This window comes from Canis lupus, chromosome 17 (genome assembly GCF_003254725.2).
Source record: "Canis lupus dingo isolate Sandy chromosome 17, ASM325472v2, whole genome shotgun sequence".
Classification (NCBI taxonomy): Eukaryota; Metazoa; Chordata; class Mammalia; order Carnivora; family Canidae; genus Canis; species Canis lupus.
The window spans coordinates 48,201,365-48,224,904 of record NC_064259.1 but is presented as its reverse complement, the minus strand read 5'-3'; the positions used below and the strand labels follow the sequence as shown (position 1 = coordinate 48,224,904).

Genomic DNA, 23,540 nt, shown 5'->3' with positions numbered 1-23,540 from the left:
CCTGTGAAAAGGGCAGGAAATACTTCTTTCAAAGGAAAACATGATTATAGAATTACAAATGCAAAATCTGAGGAAGGTGGCCAAGTAGGAGGATCCTAAGCTCATCTCACTGATACAATTAGATATCACTCACATTAGTGTAAATAAACCAGAAAATTACAAGAAGACTGGCAGGACATACTTTCGATGGCTAACTGCAGAGAAGAGGCCATATCAAAGAGGGTGGGGAGGGCAGAGATGTGGTTGGGAGCCAAATGACCTGCAGGACTGTCTGCAGGAGGGAGGAAGGCTATAGACATGAAGAGGGTAGAGGAGAAGACTCCCATACCAGGCACCCCGGCACAGGAGACCCACACTGGGAAGACAAATTCCCATAACATTTGATGTTGAAACCAGAGGGGCTGATTGATTTTGTGAATTCTTACAATCAGCAAGGCTCAACACCTGGAACTTTAAAAATCACTGGGCTTGGCTCTGAAAGAGCCAAGAAGGTGATAGGAAACTGAATCCTCACCCTTAGAGACAGCACAACAAAGAGCCCTATGGAGATACAAGCATAGGAGCAGCAGTTTGAAAAACACGTGGGATATATGGGAGAGAGATTTGTTTATTAACTTCAGAGTGTGTGCATTGGGAGACGTCTCTAAGAACAAAGAACCTAGTGGGCACCGTTTCCCTCCCCTGCTCCTTACCCCAGAATAGGTACACAGACACCTGCAGGAACCAGCACAGTGTCAACACTCTCTACCTAGCTTGCTAATAATGTACCCTGCTCCCTCCAATATGCCCTTGGCCAGAGCCCATCCAATATGGTGCCGCAAGCCTGGTAGTGTGCAAGCAGTCCTGACAGGGGCTAGCAAACTCCAAAGTGACTCCTGACCCAGGGAGAGGGGGAGATGACCATACACACCCAGTCCAACTGTAGCCTTAGTAGAGGGCTGGGCTAGATGTCTGGTACAACTGCATGCCCCCCCCCCCCCCAACAAAAGCTTCTCAGGGTACAACACAGGAAAAGCATGCTGCAGGTCAGTGCTACTCCACCTCTGGCAAATGCCTGGTCTGACTCAAAGCCCAAGGTGACCTCAGACTGGCCTACCAACAACATAGGGACCAAACTCTGCCCACAATAGACAAAGAGAGCCATTGCAGATGACTGGACTGAAGGCAAAAGCAGCTCAGCTGCAATGGTGGGGCACATGAAACCCACATGGGAGACAGGGTCTCCTGAAGGGCCTGAAGGGCCAGGTTCTAGTGAACAGGGACATTGCACTGCAGAGCACTCCTGGTCCTCTTCTTCATAAAGAAGGTCTTTTCTCTCAAGAGCAGAAGATGTAGCTGGCCTCCCTAACACATAGAAACAGACACAGAGAGACAAAATAAGCAGGGGAGGAGGGGCAAGATGGCAGAAGAGTAGGGTCCCCAAGTCACCTGTCCCCACCAAATTACCTAGAAAACCTTCAAATCATCCTGAAAATCTATGAATTCGGCCTGAGATTTAAAGAGAGAACAGCTGGAATGCTACAGTGAGAAGAGTTCGCGCTTCTATCAAGGTAGGAAGACGGGGAAAAGAAATAAAGAAACAAAAGGCCTCCAAGGGGGAGGGGCCCCGCGAGGGGCCGGGCTGAGGCCAGGGCAAGAGTCCCCAGGACAGGAGAGCCCCGTCCCGGAGGAGCAGGAGCTGCACCGACCTTCCCGGGCGGAAAGGGGCTCGCAGGGAGTTGGAGCAGGACCCAGGAGGGCGGGGATGCCCTCGGGCTCCCTGGGACACTAACTGACACCTGCGCCCCGGGACAGTGCGCCGAGCTCCCTAAGGGCTGCAGCGCGCACTGCGGGACCCGGAGCAGCTCGGGGGGGCTCGGGCTGCGGCTCCGCGGAGGGGGCTGCGGGGCGGGAGCGCGAATCCAACAGCACAGGCCCCAGAGCACAGGGCGCCGGGACACAGCCCAGGATCCGGCCTCCCCTGGGACAGGCAGAGGCCGGGAGGGCCCAGGACAGCAAGGACGCTCCTGCCCCCAGCTGAGCAGATCAGCGGCCCCGCCCCGGAGCCTCCAGGCCCTGCAGACGGAGAGCTCTGGAGCTACTGCGGGGACTGACTCCAGGGCTCCAGAGCTGGCCCCGCCACTGCGGTTGTTCTTCCTGGGGCCTCACGGGGTAAACAACCCCCACTGAGCCCTGCACCAGGCAGGGGCACAGCAGCTCCCCCAAGTGCTAACACCTGAAAATCAGCACAACAGGCCCCTCCCCCAGAAGACCAGCTAGACGGACAAGATCCAGGGGAAGTCAAGGGACTTAAAGTATAAAGAATCAGAAGATACTCCCCCGTGGTTTTTTTTTGTTGTTGTTGTTGTTGCTGTTTTTTTTTTCTTTTGATTTGTTTCCTTCCCCACCCTTTTTTTCCTTTCTTTTTCTTTCTCTTTTTTCTTTTTTTCTTCCTTTTTCTCTTTTTTCTTTTTCTCTTTTCTTTCCTTCTTTCTCTCCTCTCTTTTTCTCCTTTTCTCAGTACAACTTGCTTTTGGCCACTCTGCACTGAGCAAAATGACTAGAAGGAAAACTTCACCTCAAAAGAAAGAATCAGAAACAGTCCTCTCTCCCACAGAGTTACAAAATCTGGATTACAATTCAGTGTCAGAAAGCCAATTCAGAAGCACTATTATATAGCTACTGGTGGCTCTAGAAAAAAGCATAAAGGACTCAAGAGACTTCATGACTGCAGAATTTAGAGCTAATCAGGCAGAAATTAAAAATCAATTGAATGAGATGCAATCCATACTAGAAGTCCCAACGATGAGGGTTAACGAATGGAAGAACGAGTGAGTGACATAGAAGACAAGTTGATGGCAAAGAGGGAAACTGAGGAAAAAAGAGACAAACAATTAAAAGACCATGAAGATAGATTAAGGGAAATAAACGACAGCCTGAGGAAGAAAAACCTATGTTTAATTGGGGATCCTGAGGGTGCCGAAAGGGACAGAGGTCCAGAATATGTATTTGAACAAATCCTAGGTGAAAACTTTCCTAATCTGGGAAGGGAAACAGGCATTCAGATCCAGGAAATAGAGAGATCCCCCATAAAATGAATAAAAACCGTTCAACATCTCGACATTTAATAGTGAAGCTTGAGAATTCCAAAGATAAAGAGAAGATCCTTAAAGCAGCAAGAGACAAGAAATCCCTGACTTTTATGGGGAGGAGTATTAGGGTAACAGCAGACCTCTCCACAGAGACCTGGCAGGCCAGAAAGGGCTGGCAGGATATATGCAGGGTCCTAAATGAGAAGAACATGCAACCAAGGATACTTTATCCAGCAAGGCTCTCATTCAAAATGGAAGGAGAGATAAAGAGCTTCCAAGACAGGCAGCAACTGAAAGAATATGGACCACCAAACCAGCTCTGCAAGAAATTTTAAGGGGGACTCTTAAAATTCCCCTTTAAGAAGAAGTTCAGTGGAACAATCCACAAAAACAAGGACTGAATAGATATCATGGTGACACTAAACTCATATCTCTCAATAGTAACTCTGAACGTGAACGGGCTTAATGACCCCATCAAAAGGCGCAGGGTTTCAGACTGGATAAAAAAGCAGGACCCATCTATTTGCTGTCTACAAGAGACTCATTTTAGACAGAAAGACACCTACAGCCTGAAAATAAAAGGTTGGAGAACCATTTACCATTCGAATGGTCCTCAAAAGAAAGCAGGGGTAGCCATCCTTATATCAGATAAACTAAAATTTACCCCGAAGACTGTAGTGAGAGATGAAGAGGGACACTATATCATACTTAAAGGATCTATCCAACAAGAGGACTTAGCAATCCTCAATATATATGTCCCGAATGTGGGAGCTGCCAAATATATAAATCAATTAATAACCAAAGTGAAGAAATACTTAGATAATAATACACTTATACTTGGTGACTTCAATCTAGCTCTTTCTATACTAGATAGGTCATCTAAGCACAACGTCTCCAAAGAAACGAGAGCTTTAAATGATACACTGGACCAGATGGATTTCACAGATATCTACAGAACTTTACATCCAAACTCAGCTGAATACACATTCTTCTCAAGTGCACATGGAACTTTCTCCAGAATAGACGAATAGACCACATACTGGGTCACAAATCGGGTCTGAACCGATACCAAAAGATTGGGATTGTCCCCTGCATATTCTCAGACAATAATGCCTTGAAATTAGAACTAAATCACAACAAGAAGTTTGGAAGGACCTCAAACACGTGGAGGTTAAGGACCATCCTGCTAAAAGATGAAAGGGTCAACTAGGAAATTAAGGAAGAATTAAAAAGATTCATGGAAACTAATGAGAATGAAGATACAACCGTTCAAAATCTTTGGGACGCAGCAAAAGCAGTCCTAAGGGGGAAATACATCGCAATACAAGCATCCATTCAAAAACTAGAAAGAACTCAAATACAAAAGCTAACCTTACACATAAAGGAGCTAGAGAAAAAACAGCAAATAGATCCTACACCCAGCAGAAGAAGAGAGTTAATAAAGATTCGAGCAGAACTCAACAAAATCAAGACCAGAAGAACTGTGGAACAGATCAACAGAACCAGGAGTTGGTTCTTTGAAAGAATTAATAAGATAGATAAACCATTAGCCAGCCTTATTAAAAAGAAGAGAGAGAAGACTCAAATTAATAAAATCATGAATGAGAAAGGAGACATCACTACCAACACCAAGGAAATACAAACGATTTTAAAAGCATATTATGAACAGCTATACGCCAATAAATTAGGCAATCTAGAAGAAATGGACGCTTTCCTGGAAAGCCACAAACTACCAAAACTGGAACAGGAAGAAATAGAAAACCTGAACAGGCCAATAACCAGGGAGGAAATTGAAGCAGTCATCAAAAACCACCCAAGACACAAAAGTCCAGAGCCAGATGGCTTTCCAGGGGAATTCCATCAAATGTTTAAAGAAGAAACGATACCTATTCTACTAAAGCTGTTTGGAAAGATAGAAAGAGATGGCGTACTTCCAAATTAGTTCTTTGAGGCCAGCATCACCTTAATTCCAAAACCAGACAAAGACCCCACCAAAAAGGAGAATTATAGACCAATATCCCTGATGAACATGGATGCAAAAATTCTCAACAAGATACTGGCCAATAGGGTCCAACAGTACATTAAGAAAATTATTCACCATGACCAAGTAGGATCGATCCCCGGGACACAAGGCTGGTTCAACACCCGTAAAACAATCAATGTGATTCATCATATCAGCAAGAGAAAAACCAAGAACCATATGATCCTCTCATTAGATGCAGAGAAAGCATTTGACAAAATACAGCATCCATTCCTGATCAAAACTCTTGAGAGTGTAGGGATACAGGGAACATTCCTCAACCTCTTAAAAGCCATCTACAAAAGCCCACAGCAAATATCATACTCAATGGGGAAACACTGGGAGCCTTTCCCCTAAGATCAGGAATAAGAGAGGGATGTCCACTCTCACCACTGCTATTCAACATAGTATTGGAAGTCCTAGCCTCAGCAATCAGACAACAAAAAGACATTAAAGGCATTCAAATTGGCAAAGAAATCAAACTCTCCCTCTTCGCCGATGACATGATACTCTACATAGAAAACCCAAAAGTCTCCACCCCAAGATTGCTAGAACTCATACAGCAATTTGGTAGAGTGGCAGGATACAAAATCAATACCCAGAAATCAGTGGCATTTCTATACACTAACAATGAGACTGAAGAAAGAGAAATTAAGGAGTCAATCCCATTTACAATTGCACCCAAAAGCATAAGATACCTAGGAATAAACCTAACCAAAGAGGTAAAGGATCTATACCCTAAAAACTATAGAACACTTCTGAAAGAAATTGAGGAAGACACAAAGAGATGGAAAAATATTCCATGCTCATGGATTGGCAGAATTAATATTGTGAAAATGTCAATGTTACCCAGGGCAATATACACATTTAACGCAATCCCTATCAAAATACCATGGACTTTCTTCAGAGAGTTGGAACAAATTATTTTAAGATTTGTGTGGAATCAGAAAAGACCCCGAATAGCCAGGGGAATTTTAAAAATGAAAACCATATCTGAGGGCATCACAATGCCAGATTTCAGGTTGTACTACAAAGCTGTGGTCATCAAGACAGTGTGGTACTGGCACAAAAACAGACACATAGATCAATGGAACAGAATAGAGAACCCAGAAGTGGACCCTCAACTTTATGGTCAACTAATATTCAATAAAGGAGGAAAGACTATCCATTGGAAGAAAGACAGTCTCTTCAATAAATGGTGCTGGGAAAATTGGACATCCACATGCAGAAGAATGAAACTAGACCACTCTCTTTCACCATACACAAAGATAAACTCAAAATGGATGAAAGATCTAAATGTGAGACAAGATTCCATCAAAATCCTAGAGGAGAACACAGGCAACACCCTTTTTGAACTCGGCCACAGTAACTTCTTGCAAGATACATCCACGAAGGCAAAAGAAACAAAAGCAAAAATGAACTATTGGGACTTCATCAAGATAAGAAGCTTTTGCACAGCAAAGGATACAGTCAACAAAACTAAAAGACAACCTACAGAATGGGAGAAGATATTTGCAAATGACATATCAGATAAAGGGCTAGTTTCCAAGATCTATAAAGAACTTCTTAAACTCAACACCAAAGAAACAAACAATCCAACCATGAAATGGGCAAAAGACATGAAGAGAAATCTCACAGAGGAAGACATAGACATGGCCAACATGCACATGAGAAACTGCTCTGCATCACTTGCCATCAGGGAAATACAAATCAAAACCACAATGAGATACCACCTCACACCAGTGAGAATGAGAAAAATTAACAATGCAGGAAACCAGAAATGTTGGAGAGGATGTGGAGAAAAGGGAACCCTCTTGCACTGTTGGTGGGAATGTGAACTGGTGCAGCCACTCTGGAAAACTGTGTGGAGGTTCCTCAAAGAGTTAAAAATAGGCCTGTCCTACGACCCAGCAATGGCACTGTTGGGGATTTACCCCAAAGATACAGATGCAATGAAACGCCAGGACACCTGCACCCCGATGTTTCTAGCAGCAATGTCCACAATAGCCAAACTGTGGAAGGAGCCTCGGTGTCCATCGAAAGATGAGTGGATAAAGAAGATGTGGTTTATGTATATAATGGAATATTACATTAGAAATGACAAATACCCACCATTTGCTTCAACGTGGATGGAACTGGAGGGTATTATGCTGAGTGAAGTAAGTCAATCAGAGAAGGACAAACATTATATGTTCTCATTCATTTGGGGAATATAAATAATAGTGAAAGGGAATAGAAGGGAAGGGAGAAGAAGTGTGTGGGAAATATCAGAAAGGGAGACAGAACATAAAGACTCCTAACTCTGGGAAACGAACTAGGGGTGGTGGAAGGGGAGGAAGGCGGGGGGTGGGGGTGAATGGGTGACGGCACTGAGGGGGGCACTTGATGGATGAGCACTGGGTGTTATTTTGTAAGTTGGCAAATTGAACACCAATAAAAAATAAATTAAAAAAATAAGGAGACACAGGAATATACCCAAATGAAAGAAAGAACAAGACAAAATCATAGCAAGGGACCTATGTGCAGTGGAGATAAGTGATATGCTTGATGGAGAATTTAAAGTAATACTCATAAAGATATTCACTGGATTTGAAAAAGAGAGAGGAGGACCTCAGTGATGCCCTTAATTAAGATATAGAAAACATAAAAAAGAACCAATCAGAGATGATAAACTCAGTAACTGAAATTAAAAGTACACTAGACAGACTAGAGAATGCAGTAGAATGGATCAGTGACTGGGAGAATAGAGTCATGGAAAACAAGCTGATCAGAATAAGAAAAAAATTATAATAAAAAATGAAAATAGACCGAGGGAACTCAGTGATACAACCAAACATAATAACACTAGCATTATAGGTATCCCACAGGAGTGGAGAGAAAAGGGGGCAGAAAATAACAGTTGAAAACATCCGAAATCTGAGGAAGGAAACAGAAATCCAGATCCAGGAGGCACAGAGATCCACCAACAAAATTAACACAAGGAGGTCCACATCAAGACACATAGTAATTAAAGTGGCAAAAAGGAATGATAAAGAATTGTAAAAGTATCAAGATAAAAGAAAAGAGTTACATACAAGGGAAACCCCATAAGGCTATCGGCTGATGTTTCAGCAGAAACTTTACAGGCCAGAAGAAAGTGGCATGATATACTCAAAGAGAAAAACCCTGCAACCCAAAATACTTTATCCAGCAAAGGTATCCTTCAGTATATAAGAAGAGATAGTTTCCAGACAAACAAAAATTAAGGGAATTTATGACTCCTAAACCAGCCTTACAAAAAATATTAAAGGGGACTCTTTGAGTGGAAAGGAAAGACTATAGTAGGAGTGAGAAAAGTAGGAAGCACAAAAACAGTAAGATTATGCAAGTCCATAAAAACCAGTCAAAGGATTCACACACAAAAAAAGATAAAAATTATGACACCATATACCTAACATGTGGGGGAGGAGTAAGAATAGGTTAAAACTTATGTGACTTTCAACTTAATGTAACCTAGTATATGCATAAGATGTTATATACAAACCTAATGGTAACCACAAATAAAAATCAGTGATATATGCAAAAAATAAAGAGAAAGGAATCCAAGTATACCACTAATGAGAGCAAGAGAAGAAAGAACAGAGAAGAACTACAAAAACAACAATAAAAAAGTAACAAAATGGCAATAAGAACACACTTACCAAGAGTTACTTTGAATGTAAATGGACTAAATATTCCAATCAAAAGACATAGGGTGATGGAATAGGTAGGAATGCAAGACCCATCTTGCTACCTACAAGAGACTCATTTAAAACCTAAACACAGGGGATCCCTGGGTGGCTCAGCAGTTTAGCGCCTGCCTTTGGCCCGGGGCGTGATCCTGGAGTCCGGGGATGAGTCCCACATCAGGCTCCCGGCATGGAGCCTGCTTCTCCCTCCTCCTGTGTCTCTGCCTCTCTCTGTCTCTCTGTCTCTGTCTCTCTCTCTGTCTGTCTATCATAAATAGATAAAATAAATAAATCTTAAAAAAAAACCTAAACACACATGCAGATTGAAAATGAAGGGATGGAAAAGCTTTTATTATGCAAATGGAAGTGAAAAGAAAGCCTAGGTACTAATGTTTATATTGAATGAAATAGATTTTAAAACAAAAACTTTAACAAGAGACAAAAAAAGGACACTATACAATTGTAAAGGGAATAATTCAACAAGAAGATATAAAAGTTATAAACACTTAGGAACCCAATATGGGAGCACCCAAATACAAAGAGCAGCTAATAACAAACATAAAGGAAGTAATTGACAATAATACAATAACAGTCTTTAACACTCAACTTACATCAAGGAATAGATAATCCAAACATAAAATCATCAAGGGAACAGTGCCTTTAAATGACATATTGGACCAGTTGGATCTAACATATATATTCAGAACATTCCATCTGAAACAGCAGAATACACATTCTGTTCAAGTGCACATGGAATATTCTCCAGAATAGATCACATATTAGGCTACAAAACAAGTGTTAACAAATTTAAAAAGACTGAAGTCACACCAGGCACCTTTTCTAACTACAGCACTATGAAACTGGAAATCAACCACTAGAAAAAATCTGGAAAGAACACAAGGAAATCTGAAAATACATGGAGGCTAAATAACATGCCACTAAACAATGAATAGCTCAACTAAAAATCAAAGAGGAAATAAAAAAATGCATGGAGACAAATGCAAATGAAAATACAAAAGGTCCAAAATCTTTGGGATGCAGCAAAAGCTGTTCTGAGAAGGAAGTTTATGGCAATATGGGCCTACCTCTAGAAAAAAAAAGAATCAAATAAACAACCTAAATTTATACCTAAAGGAACTAGAAAAATAACAAACAAAACCCAAAAGTAGTATAGAAGGAAGGAAATAATAAATATAAGAGCAGAAATAAATGAAATAGAAACTAAAAAACAGAACAAAACAAAACAAAACAAAACAAAGAACAGATCAATGAAACCAAAGATTTGGTTCTTTGAAAAGATCAATAAAATAGATAAATGTTTAGCTAGACTCATCAAGATAAAAAAAAAAGAGAGAGCAAAATAAACAAATTCAGAAATGAAAGAAGATAAATAACAGCCAACACTATAGAAATACAAAGGATTGTAAGATAATATTATGAAAAATTATATGCCAAGAAATTGAACAACCTAGAAATGGATAAGTTCAGTTCCAAAACTGAACCAGGAAGAAATAGAAAATTTGAACAGACTGATTATCAGCAATGAAATTGCATCTGTAATAAAAAAACTCCCAAAAAAATAAAGTCAAAGACCAGATGGCTCCACCAGTAAATTCTACCAATGTTTAAAGAAGAATTAATACCTATGTTTCTCAAAATATTTTTAAAAATAGAAGAAAAAGGAAAGCTTCTAAATTCATTCTATGAGGCCAGCATTTCCCTGATACCAAAACCAAGTAAAGACACTACAAAAAAAGAGAACGACATGCCGATATCTCTGATGAACATAGATGCAAGAATCTTCAACAAATACTAACAAACTGAGTCAACGATACATCAAAAAAATCATTCACCATGATCAAGTAGGAATTATTCCCAGGATGCAAGAGTTGTTCAGTATTCATAAATCAATCCATATTACAACAATAAGAGAAAGGATAAAAACCATATGAGCATCTCCATAGGTACAGAAAAAGCATTTGACAAAGGACAACATCCATTCATTATAAAAGCCCTCAACAAAGTAGGTTTAGAGAGAACATACCTCAATATTATAAAAGTCATATATGAAAAACCCAGAACTATCATCACACTCAATGGTGAAAAACTGAGAGTTTTTCCCTTAAGGTCAGGAACAAGACAAGGATGTCTACTCTCACCACTTTTATTCAACATAGTAGTAGAAGTCCTAGTCAAAGCAATCAGACAAGAAAAAATATAAAAGGCATTCAAATTGGTAAGGAGGACGTAAAACTTTCATTATTGCAGATAGCATGATTCTACATATAGAAAACCCTAAAGACTCCACCAAAAAACTACTAGAACTGATAATTGAATTCAGTAACATCACAGGATATAAAATCAATGTACAGAAATCCATTGCTTTTCTATACAGTAATAATGAAGTAGCAGAAAGAGAAATTAAGAAAACAATCTCATTTACAACTGCATCAAAAATAATAAAATACTTAGGAATAAACTTAACCAAAAGGTGAAAGACCTTTACTCTGAAAACTGTAAAACATTGATGAAAGAAACAAACAAATGGAAAAATATTCCATGCTCATGGATAGGAAAAACAAATATTGTTAAGATGGCCATACAGCCGAAAGTAATCTACAGATTTAATGCAATCTTTATGAAAATACCCCCAGCATTTTTCACAGAACTGGAACAAATAATCTTAAAATTTGTATGGAGTCACAAAAAACTCAAATAGCCAAAGCAATCTTGAAAAAGAGGAACAAAACTGGAGGTATCACAATCCCAGATTTTAAGATATACTATAAAGCTGTAGTAATCAAAACAGTATGGTACTGGCACAAAAATAGACATATAGATCCCTAGAACACAATAGAGACCCCAGAAATAAACCCGTGATTATATGGTCTATTAATCTTTGAAGAGGCAAGAATATGCAGTGGGAAAAAGATAGTCTTTTCAATAAACAAAGTTGGGAAAACTGGACAGCTACATGCGAAAGAATGAAATTGTACCTCTTTCTTACACCATCCACAAAAATAAACTCAAAATAGATTAAAGATCTAAAGGTGAGACTTGAAACCATAAAAATCCTAGAAGAGAGCACAGTTAATAATTTCTCTGATATAGGCCATAGCAACATTTGTCTAGATATGTCTCCTGAGGCAAGGGAAACAAAAGCAAAAATAAACTATTGGGACCACATCAAAACAAAAAGCTTCTGCACAGCAGAGGAACAATCAACAAAACTAAAAGACAAGTGAATGAGAAATATTGACATATCTGATAAAGGGTTAGTAGTATCCAAAATATATAAGGAACTTACACAACTCATCACTGAGGAAACAAATAACACATTGAAAAATGGGCAGAAGACATGAATAGACATTTCCCCAAGAAAAACATGCAGATGGCCAACAGACACATGAAAAGATGCTCAATATGACTCAGCAACAGGGAAATGCAAATCAAAACCACAATGAGATATCACCTCATACCTGTCATAATGGCTAGGATCAAAAACACAAAAACAAGTGTTGGTGAGGGTGTGGAGAAAAAGGAACGCTCTTGCATTGTTGGTGGGAAGGTGAACTGGTGCAGTCACTGTGGAAAACAGTTTTGGGGTTCCTCAAAAAATTAAAAATAGAATTACCATAAGATCCAGTAATTCCACTACCAGGTATTTACCAGAAGAATAGAAAAACACTATGTTCATCGCAGCATTATTTATAATAGCCAAAATGTCGAAGTAACTAAAGTGTCAATTGATAGATCAATGGATAAAGAAGAGGAGATATATTGAAACAATATATATATATTATATATATATGATGAAATATTACTGAACCACATAAAAGAATGAAATCTTGCCACATGTAACAACATGGATGGAGCTAGAGAGTATAATGCTAAGTGAAATAAGTCAGTCAGAAAAAGACGAATACCACATGATTTCACTCACATGTGGAATTTAAGAAACAAAACAAGTGTATATTTAAAAACCTTGATTGATGTCAAACTGTCTTCCTGAAAACAGTGCCCATCTTCCCCATAACCTTGTTCATGCTTAATATTTTCATTAAGTTTAACCTGGGCCAATCAAATAAAGAGAAAGTTGTATCCCTTACTGGAATACAGTTTTTCATATTCTTTTATGCACTGTTAGTTTTTTTTTTTTTTTGTACTGTTAGTTTTTTGATTAAAAAATAACCTCTTATTCTTATTGATTAGTCAAAGTTCTCTATGCTAATTATATTGATGGTTTGTCTCATATATTGTATTTTCATGGAGTTTCTTTGATAAACAGAATTAAGAAATACATCTGTATCTTTATATGTTTCTTCAAACCAGCAATCTCTTTCATTTTGGATTTGCCTTTGGTTGATGTTACAGAAAGCTCTTTTCTATCCCAACTTACACGGAATTTGTATTGGTCTTAAGTTGTGAGAAAGGAATACAGCTTTATGATTAGCCTGGAGTTTCCACAGAATATGTTTTATGGACAATGGTTCTGTGGAATGTTAATGGGATTAACCAAAAGAAGGATTTTATGATCAAATATGCTTGGGAAACATAAGGTTTAAGTAAAACTGTCAGGTTTCTTTACTGCAATGCTTAATCAGGGTGGATCCTATTCACTGCAATATAATTTGAAGTAGCTAAACACTAGGAACAATTCAAACATACATCAAAATCATACCAGATAAATAAATGATTTTTTTCCATAAGGAGAAATACTATGTATCTGTAAAATGAGAATGCTTGCCCATATGGTGAGAAAGGACATCTGAGATACATTGTTAATGGATAGAGCAAGAATAGGGTGTATTATATATTTTGTGTAAGAAAGAAGACAGTAAGATCATATATATATAAACTTTTTAAGATAAGCATAAAGAAACTTTAGAAATCTTCCAAGAAAGTAAGAACTGTGGCTAGAGGGAGAAATCTTTTCCTGATTTTATCCTTTTACAATAACTGTTGTTTTAAACCACATAAACATATTTACTATAAAAATAAATTTAAACATTTTTTAATAGAAAGTCTCTCAGAGGCTTTAATATACTAATATATATATTGTGAGTCTCCGAGTTGCAGGCAGTGGTGGCTTATGCAGTTGCCTATAAAATCATTTGAGTTAGAGAATTCTACAAAATTTTGGCTGATCAGGTTTCCTTCCAAATTTAGCATATACTAAATACAATATTTTACAGTCTTTGGTTTCTGTGTGTGTATATGGGTGTGTGATTTCTGTTGTTTTTTTAATTGATTAATTCTATCCCCAGAAATGATTATTTTCATATCTGGAAGAGCAAGTCACCTCTTATCATTGTTTTTCATTATTTTGCTGATATCAGAATTAATTCTTCTTGTCCAATCTTTTCTGGAACTATTTTTATCCATTTATTCTTTCAAGTGTTTTGTTTTATCAGTGACCTAAACATACTTGTGGAAAGTTTGTGGAGAACTGATAGCTTTATGGGATTATATAAAGATAGAAGGGTATTTCCACCTTTTGATTATTGTGAATCATGCTGCTACGAGTACTGGTGTACAAATAGGAGAAAAAAGATAGGAGACTGTTTCCTATATGCCTTTAGGTATTTTCCAGCATTTGAATCAGGTGAAATGATTTCTCAAATATTCTCTTATGCCATTCAGTAAAGTCTAAAATAGCATGATGTTTTCATTCATATAACTCCTATTAAATATTCAAAGTGTTTTAATTTTGTTTCTGCTATAAAGGAGATCTCTTATACATTTATTTTCTCAAGGATTATTGCTGATATAAGCTTTAATAGTTATTATATTTTAACAAATTTATTTTGAAATTTATTGAAACAAATATATGATGTTTTCATTTGACCAATTAATTTAATGAAATATAATAGATTTCCTGATAAATCACTAACCTTATTTGCTGGAAAAAGCTGAAAAATAAACCATTGTTATTTCAGTATAATTTTGAATTTTTTAATGACTTTTAATTAGGATGTTTGCATATATGTTTATAAATGGAATTGGCCCGAAGGTTTGTTTTTGGAGTTCCCTTTGTTAGTTTTTTATGATTATGTAGTGCCAAATGTGTATAATAAATTAGCAAGTACTCCATATGGTTCTGAATTCTTGAAGAACTTATAGGGTATTTAAAAGAATTTCTCTGCACACATTTTGGTCCCAGTAACTTTTGTAAATGTAATTCTTTTTTTTTTTTAAAGATTTTATTTATTTATTCATGAGAGACACAGGAAGAGAGGCAGAGACACAGGCAGAGGAAGAAAGGAAGAAGCAGGCTCCATGTAAGGAGCCCAAAGTGGGATTCAATCCCGGGAATCTGGGATCACACCCTGAGCCAAAGGCAGATGCTCAACCGCTGAGCCACCCAGGTGTCCTGTAAATGTAATTTTTGAACAGTATTTTCATTCCTCTTCCCTCAAGCTGCGTCAATTCGACATTTACGATTTTGTACGAAATTGTCCATTTTTATCTTACTGTCAATTATGCTCTCTGGCCTGGGTGCACCTTGTCCCCAGTCTAAGAGCAGCTGCCTCTGGAAGCTGATCAGGGAAGCCCCAAGGAATCTCAAATTAGAGTGTTCCACCTTTCTCAGGCTTACACTTTCCCCTCCAAGTTAAGGGTCGATATTTTATGTCTTGCCTGTGACAGTCCTTGGTGGCAGCTGCCTTTTCTTTGGCTCTATCTGCACAGGATCTACCAGAAACTGAGTGAAATTTCTGGCATTTGTATGGCAACCTTCTTAGTTTCTGCATTCATGTAAACTTTTTTTTTTTTTTAGTTTCTTCCTCTTCTTCTTTACTTTGCTCACTCTAATTTCTTTCTGGAAGTCAAGGTTAAGGGATTATTTTTAGGCAACCATCTTTCCCTGAAGTGTCAATGTACTTTTCATTCTTGGCTTAACTGCTTTTCATCAACGGCTGAGACAATACCAGGGGCCCTGGGCTGTATCTATAAATGTAGCAGGTGTCAGGGGAGGAGATTAATCATAACAGCTAGCATAAACAATCAGTCCTGGAAACACAAATATGTTGACACCCCTTTGGCTAAGGCCTGGAGCAGCTTGGCAAAGGATCCACAGTTCTTTTCTTTTGTTTTATTTGTGAAATAATCAAGAAGGTGGAAAATTTGAGAAGTAATGCCGCAGGTACATTTTCTGATATTCCCTTCTCCCCTCATAACTGTCAATTAGTTGATTTTCAATTTTCACTATTATTAATGAAAGAAAAGATATGTGTAAACATAAAAATTTCAGCTACTTTCTGTAGCTGTAACATACAAAAGACGAAATGCTGCAAAAAATAACCACACATATTTTTACAATCTTTTTTTTTTTAAAGATTTTATTTATTTATTCATGAGGGAGAGAGAGACAGAGACATAGGCAGAGGGAGAAGCAGGCTCCTTGCAGGGAGCCTGATGTGGGATTCAATCCCAGAACTCCAGGATTGCACCTTGAGCTGAAGGCAGATGCTCAACCGCTGAGCCACCCAGGCATCCCTACAGTCTTTTTTACAATTAGTACTCACAGAGAATTATATTAGAGTTAATATATACCCATTCATGTACATGTTCACAAAATTTCCAGGTAATTAAAAGTCATAAAAGATGCTGTTTTCTGGCATAACCTTTCCCAGTATTACTGGTAATATGTGGAATTCAGAATAGTTGCAACTTACTTCTTGCTATAGCTTTACTGCCTAGTTAGCTACATAGAAGTTTAATTAATAGACAATGATATATGACCAATATTAATAAGTTATTCAGGAAAACTGAAATCCTCCAACTGTCTAAATATCATTCATTTGGCTGTCTTTCTCATTTTCCATCCTCATTACAGACTTTTTCTTGGCCTTAATAGTGGGCCCTCTGATGAAGAAATGTTGGCTCATTCATCTTACTTGTCCTCAGAGGCACTGCCTTGGAACCTTCTGGGACCACTGCAACCTGATAGCCTGTACAGCATCCTCAAGAGTGGGCCTGACCCTGAATAACTTTGAAAGCTATGACACATTCCTCCTCATTTTAGCAGAACAGGGAGGTTGATGCACTTCTCAAAGCCAAATGTTTCTTTTTCATAAGTTCCTCCTTGCATGTGTACTTTTCTCCACCCGGAAGAGTCACTTGTAGTCACCCATGAAACCAGTCAATCCACTCTCCCTTCATAGGACTTCCTGAGCAGTGTCACAGTTCACCAGAGCAGCCTCAGCAAAGCCACCAGCTTTCAAATTGTGGCAGGACTCAATACAGATGATGATATTATTGTATAAACAATGAGTCCACATCTTCATTTTCATGAGTGTTACAACAATAAGATATTTTCTATAACCCTGCACTATAAATACAAACAGAGGAAAGCAGAGGACACTGAAGCAGTCCCCAAAAGGATCTAAGGATGTAGATAGAAGCAGCTTGTTTTAAAGCTTAGTGTTTTAACTTAGGTCAGCTAAAAGAACCCACTGGAGTAATTGATTTTCAAAGAGCAGATTAATTAACAAAATTATCATTAGTTTTTAAAAGATTTATTTATTTGAGAGAGAGAGAGTAGGTGCAGAAAGAGAAGGAAATAATCTTAAGCATACCCTGCGCTGAGCATGGAGCCTGACAAGGCGTTGGATCTCAGAACCTGAAGACCATAACCTAGCCAAAATCAAGAGTCAGACATTCAACCGATTGATCCACCCATATGCCCCCCAAATTATTTATGTACACATATAAACATATCTGTATATATATTCATAGAAGTTTATAAAACATGTTTAATGACATAGGAAATCATTTATGAGATGGTAAATGAAATAATCAGGTAATAAGATGTATATACAAATTACTCATTTTATGAAAAGACATTTAACTCTGCTTGTAGAAGGAGAAATGCATATTTTAACTATAATGGGCAAAAATCCAAACTCTCTGTTGGGAAGTTTGTAGAGAAACAGGGACTCTCATGTACTGCTGGTGATAATGTAAATTAGTACAATCTCATACAGAGGGCAAATATCAAACTTAAAAAGTTATAGATCTTTGACTTAGCAATTTCATTTTTGGAATTTTTTTTTGCTATAGATAGCCTTACATGATACATGTAAAGGCTGTCCATGGCTGCACTTTGTAATAGCAAAAGGCTGGAGATAATCCAAAGTCCATCAAAAGTGATTGGTTAAATAACATTGCACACTGTAGTTGTGAAAAAGAGTAGAGAAGCTCTTCACGAACTTGATATAGGAATATCTCTAAGATATATTAAATTTAAAAAATGGGATATAGAATGATGTGCATGCATAAAAAAGCTAAATTTTGTGTTACAGGGAAGGAACAATCTATATTTGTGTTGACCTGTATGTATATAAGATATTTAAAGGAAACTAAGAATTGTATTTTCCTAGAGATGGAGTAAGTGACTGGAAGAATTTTTTTTTTTAATTTTTTATTTATTTATGATAGTCACAGAGAGAGAGAGAGAGGCAGAGACACAGGCAGAGGGAGAAGCAGGCTCCATGCACCGGGAGCCCGACGTGGGATTCGATCCCGGGTCTCCAGGATCGCGCCCTGGGCCAAAGGCAGGCGCCAAACCGCTGCGCCACCCAGGGATCCCACTGGAAGAATATTTATCAAAATGTTACAGCCTTTCATAAATGATGGGTATATTGGGGTTATACCAATAAGAGCAGTTTCTTAAGAGCTTGTAAAAGTAAAAATCCTTTGAATAGCATTTAATTTTAAGTTAAAAAATATGAAGCATATATTCTAGAAAAAGTGGATGAAAAAATTACCTGGTATTATGAATGATTTTTAAGCAAACACTCATGCTACTACCATCGAACTCAAGAAAAATAATGGTGCCCGCTCCTCCAAAGCAACTCTCAGTGCCTCTTCTCGACCATACACTTTTCCCTTCCCATGAGAGATAATCATGTCTTTACTTTCATGGTGACTACTACTTTGTTTGCACTTATAGTTTTGCCACCTATTGATGTGCTCCTAAAGATGTATTTTCATTTTATTTTAAAACTTTTTGTCACTGAGGAAGGCACTTGTGATGAGCACTGGGTGCTATACTATATGTTGGCAAATCGAACTTCAATAAAAAATAAAAAAATAAAACTTTTTGTAAGAGACATCCATGTTACATGGAGCTACATTTTGTGCATTGTATTAATTACATAGTATTCTGTTACCTGCTTGTGTCACAGTTTTGTACCCATCCTACTGATGATGGATATTTGGAATATCTCCAATTTGGGGTATTAAGAACAATGCTGATATGATCCATATGGATTTGGGTGCATACATGCATGAATTTTTCTAGGGCAATTACCCTAGAGCACAACTGTGGGATTATAGTGTATGGATAGCTTCTGCTTTTCTGGATACTACAAAATGTTTTCCCATATGGTTTTATCTATGTATACTTCTAGCAGTCTACAAAGGTTCTAATTGTTTCCTAGTTTCACCAAAGGTTCTTAATACTTAGTTGAGTCAGACTTCTTAATATTTGCTAGTCTAACGGGTGTGCAGTAAGATGTCATTATGGTTTTAATTTGTATTTCATTGGTGACGAATGAAGTTTTGTGCCTCCTCACATATTAATTGGTCATTTGGACATTTCCTTTTGTGAAGTGCATGTTCAAAACTTTTGCCTACTCTTTTATTGGATTGCCTTTCTTTAATAGTGCTTAATTTAACCTATGTATTAATAAAGAGTTTGAATGATGAATGATCAGGGCTGGAGGTTCACCATGCAGACAGAAGGCAAATGCAGCAATCTAAGATTTTTCACAAAACCTTTTTATGTAATTAGCTGGCACAAATTATTCATCAGGCAAATTGTGCCTACGCATCTGCCCACCACAGTCTGCTGCCAGTCATCTACCCATGCATCCAGATCAATGAATGATGCTGATGGCAGTAGTTAACATTCACCAAACTCTTCCCATGTGCCTGGTACTGGGCTAAGCATGTGCCTTATTTACGTCTCTCAATACCACTATGTGTAATGTTCCATTCAGCTTCAATAACTTGACCATGATGACTCAACTAGAGAGTGATGTGGCTGGGAGTTGTCCCTCATTTAACTCCAGAGGCTGTGTTCTTATCCTAATTATCATACTGCCTTAAACAAAGTTTCCTTCTGGTTTCAGATTTGGGATTATTGTGTGCTGTGGAAATGGCAATCAGTTCTAGCAGAAGAGAATATAATGAAGTACTTAATGTAGAGCTTGTAAAACTTAAATTCCCTAAAATATACCATAATGCATTATGAAGGATATTGACAATAAGAAAATAGGCTTACATAAAGCTTACTACGCACTTATGTTTGCTTCACAGCCTGTACGTGGATGTCAAATATGGATTCTTTCAGCTTACTACTGCATCTCTAAACATTTCACACATCTTAAGTAGCTAAATCATATGCTCTTCTCCAGAATAATTTTTTTAAGGTTAAAATCATGAAATAAACACATGGCATTGTCTTTCTCTGATTGACTTATTTCGCTTAGTATTATACTCTTTAGCTCCATCCATGTTGTGCAAATGGCAAGATTTCCTTCTTTTTTTATGGACAAATAATATCCCTGTGTGTGTGTGTGTGTGTATTTCACATCTTCTTTACCATTCATCTTCACTCATGTGGAATTTAAGAAATGAAACAAATGAACAAAGAGAAAAAAGAGAGAGACAAACCAAGGAACAGACTCTTAACTATAGCAAACAAACTGATGGCCACCAGAGGAGAAGGAGTGGGAGGGTGGGTGAAATAGATGAACACTTAGCATAGTGAGCACTGAGTAATGAACAGAATTGTTGAGTCACTATATTGTATACCTGAAACTAATATAAGACTGTATGTTAACTATACTGGAATTAAAGTTAAAAACAATAAAAATTTAAAAATTTTAAAAACAAACATAGAAAGAAAGAAAAAGAGGGAGTGAAAAAAAATGATGAAATGAATAATGATGGCAAATATAACCATGCATCCAGTACAGCTACCTTAAATCCTCATAGCAAGGAAATAAGACAATCTGGCACACCGTATTGAGTCTCAAAGGGCTTTGCAGTCATTAACAAGCGTAAGACAGCAAAATGCTCAAGAGTAAAACTTTAAAAACTACTATTTCTTGAGCAAGACTACAGAGGTCTGTGGAAAAATAAACCCTTTTTTTTCCATGTTAAACTTTAAATTTGTTGGAAGATAAACGAACTCTATTTTGAAATAAAACTTTTCAAACTTGGAAAAGATCATGAAAATCAAGAGCTGAGCTACAGTCGAAGACAGTTTCTAAGCAGTTTATATAATGGGTTTTAGTTCAGAGGGCTTTCATTTTTCCCTTTTGAGGGAACTTTCTGGCTCAAACATGTTCACAGGCCCCGTACAGCTTGCAAAACTATGTTCTTTCTCCCGCTGAGACCCCGCTCAGGCTTGTACTTTTATTTGGAAAAATAATTTTCAATGCCTTCTCCTAGGCTGAGCATTAATCCCCCCACTGCTTGATCGATTAAATCTCACTGCCTGTGTCTGGAAGGCAAAGTCTGGGCTTTATGTATTGCTTTCTGGCAAGCCACATTTCCATGCTCCACGGAACAGGTGCAGCAGTATAACTCTCTGCAGCAGGCTTTTGGACCCTCAGATCTTGGGGTCCAAGAGGTAGTGTCTCGTGTTACCATCTAATGAGCTTAAAAGCCTGTGAGGATTCTACTTCTATCGATGGATGTGGTTCGATAACAATATCTTACCTTTGGTATGGCATTTAATAGCTTACAAGGTGAGACTACATGATCTCGTTTGCACATCACAGCAGTTGTTTATGGGAAGCAGTGCTTTATCGCCTTCAATTTTAACAATGAGGGGGTACTGTGATCCTTGCCCAGAGTCACGTGTAACTAGTAATGGCAATCTTGTTATTAAAACATAGGTCATCTGATTATTGACATACCAGTGTTCTTTTATGATTCACAAAATAAACCCAAGAATTGAGATTTAATAGAGAACTTTCAAAAGGACCCACATCATCAATGTGCTCTGAATCTAGAAAACTAATGGTAATATAAATGTCACATTGCCACTTACCTGAGCGGAACAGAACAAAGAATGAGCTCTTTCAGTGTTACCTCTAGGAGAAGTCCTGGAGAAAATTGTCAGGATTTCTTTGAAAAACCTTAAATGTGATCAATCAAGTCCCCAAAGATAAGCAGGCCTGCTTGGTAGGGAAACTTGTAATTCATAAAGTCTCATTGTCCTGGCCTTGCCTTCCTACACTTTTTGAATGTGTATCTTGTTTCTTCACCTAGAAAACCCTAGAAGATAGGTGCTGTGGCTTGGTTTTCCCCAGATGCACATCCTGAGATAAAGATTAAGTACAAGTGACTTAGAAGGAGAAAGAAACACAGGTAGGGAGGAGGGCAGCAGTACAGGGAGGGGTGTGTCATTGAGCCAACTGCCACTGGGGTGACTGGAGCTTCACCCCAAGACAAAACCTTGGACACAGTGTAAGTTACACACCTCAGAGACACCCCACCTGGGGGTATGGGAGCTGGGTGTTCATACAGCGACTCCTATCAGTTGTTGAGAGCTGCAGGGAGCAGAGGATAACTTCCCCACCTTCTGGTACACTGAACACGAGGGCAGAGCAGCATTCTATTGGTGAGGATCAAGCTCCCAGGAAAAGCAATGCAGACAGTGGCAGGGCAGAGTCACTAGTAACTGGCAGGAGGATAACGAAGAACATTGGAATGGTAAGCTACCATAGGATCAAGGTCTTACATTTTTCTAATTTTCATTTGAAGTCCAGAGGGGTATTTGAGACATAATAGTCCCTTGATAATTATGAACACATCAACCTGACATCAGAGTGGTTATGAGAAATGCTTATGGATAGACACTGAATCCTAGGCAACAGAAGAACATGGAAAGAAAGAGGAAACAAGAAAAGACAAAGGAGGCATCAGGGAGTCATCCCTACTCACACTTTCTCATAAATCTTGTTGGGATGCTCTGGCCATTCAATCATGCACACCACTCTGTTGGGCATGGTCTCTGTGGTTGAGTAGTAGCCCTGGGGGAAGGCCAGTAGAAGAGCCAGGACCCAGATGACACAGATGACCACCTTGGTGGCCGTGGCCGACAGCCGGGGCTGGAGGGGGTGGATGATGGCCATGTACCTGGAACAGAGAAGAAAGGACAAATTTCTGATTTGGTCACCAAAATTTGTATTGGCAATTAGCATTGTTCCTACAAATGAAGAATTCCAGGGAAATCTTTGACTTCTGATGATTGTTTCTTTTATTGAAAATCTTATTAAAATTCAATTAATTAACATATAGTGTATCATTAGTTTCAGACGTGGAGTTCAGTTATTCATCAGTTGCATATAATACCCAGTGCTCATCATATCAAGTGCCCTTCTTAATGCGCATCACCCAGTTACCGTATCCCCCACAACCACTTCCCCTCCGGCCACCCTCTGTCTCCCATAATTAAGAGTCTCTTATGGTTTCTCTTCCTCTCCAATTTCATCTTATTTTATTTTTCCCTCCCTTCCACTATGATCCTGCTTGGTAGGGAAACTTGTAATTCATAAAGTCTCATTGTCCTGGCCTTGCCTTCTTACACTTTTTGAATGTGTGAAACCATATGATAATTCTTTCTCTGATTGATTTATTTCACTTAGCATAAAAGCCTCCATTCTATCCATGTTGTTGCACATCTTCTTTATCCATATACAACTATGTTCTGATCCTTTT

At 38.4% G+C, this 23,540-nt stretch overlaps 1 protein-coding gene across 1 annotated transcript in view; it reads right to left on the bottom strand.

Annotated features, from left to right (window-relative positions):
- Positions 1-23,540, bottom strand: part of TACR1 (tachykinin receptor 1) — a 143,773-nt gene that overhangs the window by 49,859 nt on the left and 70,374 nt on the right. The window contains exon 2 of the mRNA XM_025453716.3: positions 22,764-22,958. Within this exon, the coding sequence (XP_025309501.1) occupies positions 22,764-22,958 (195 nt within the window). The remainder of the gene's footprint in view (positions 1-22,763; positions 22,959-23,540) is intronic.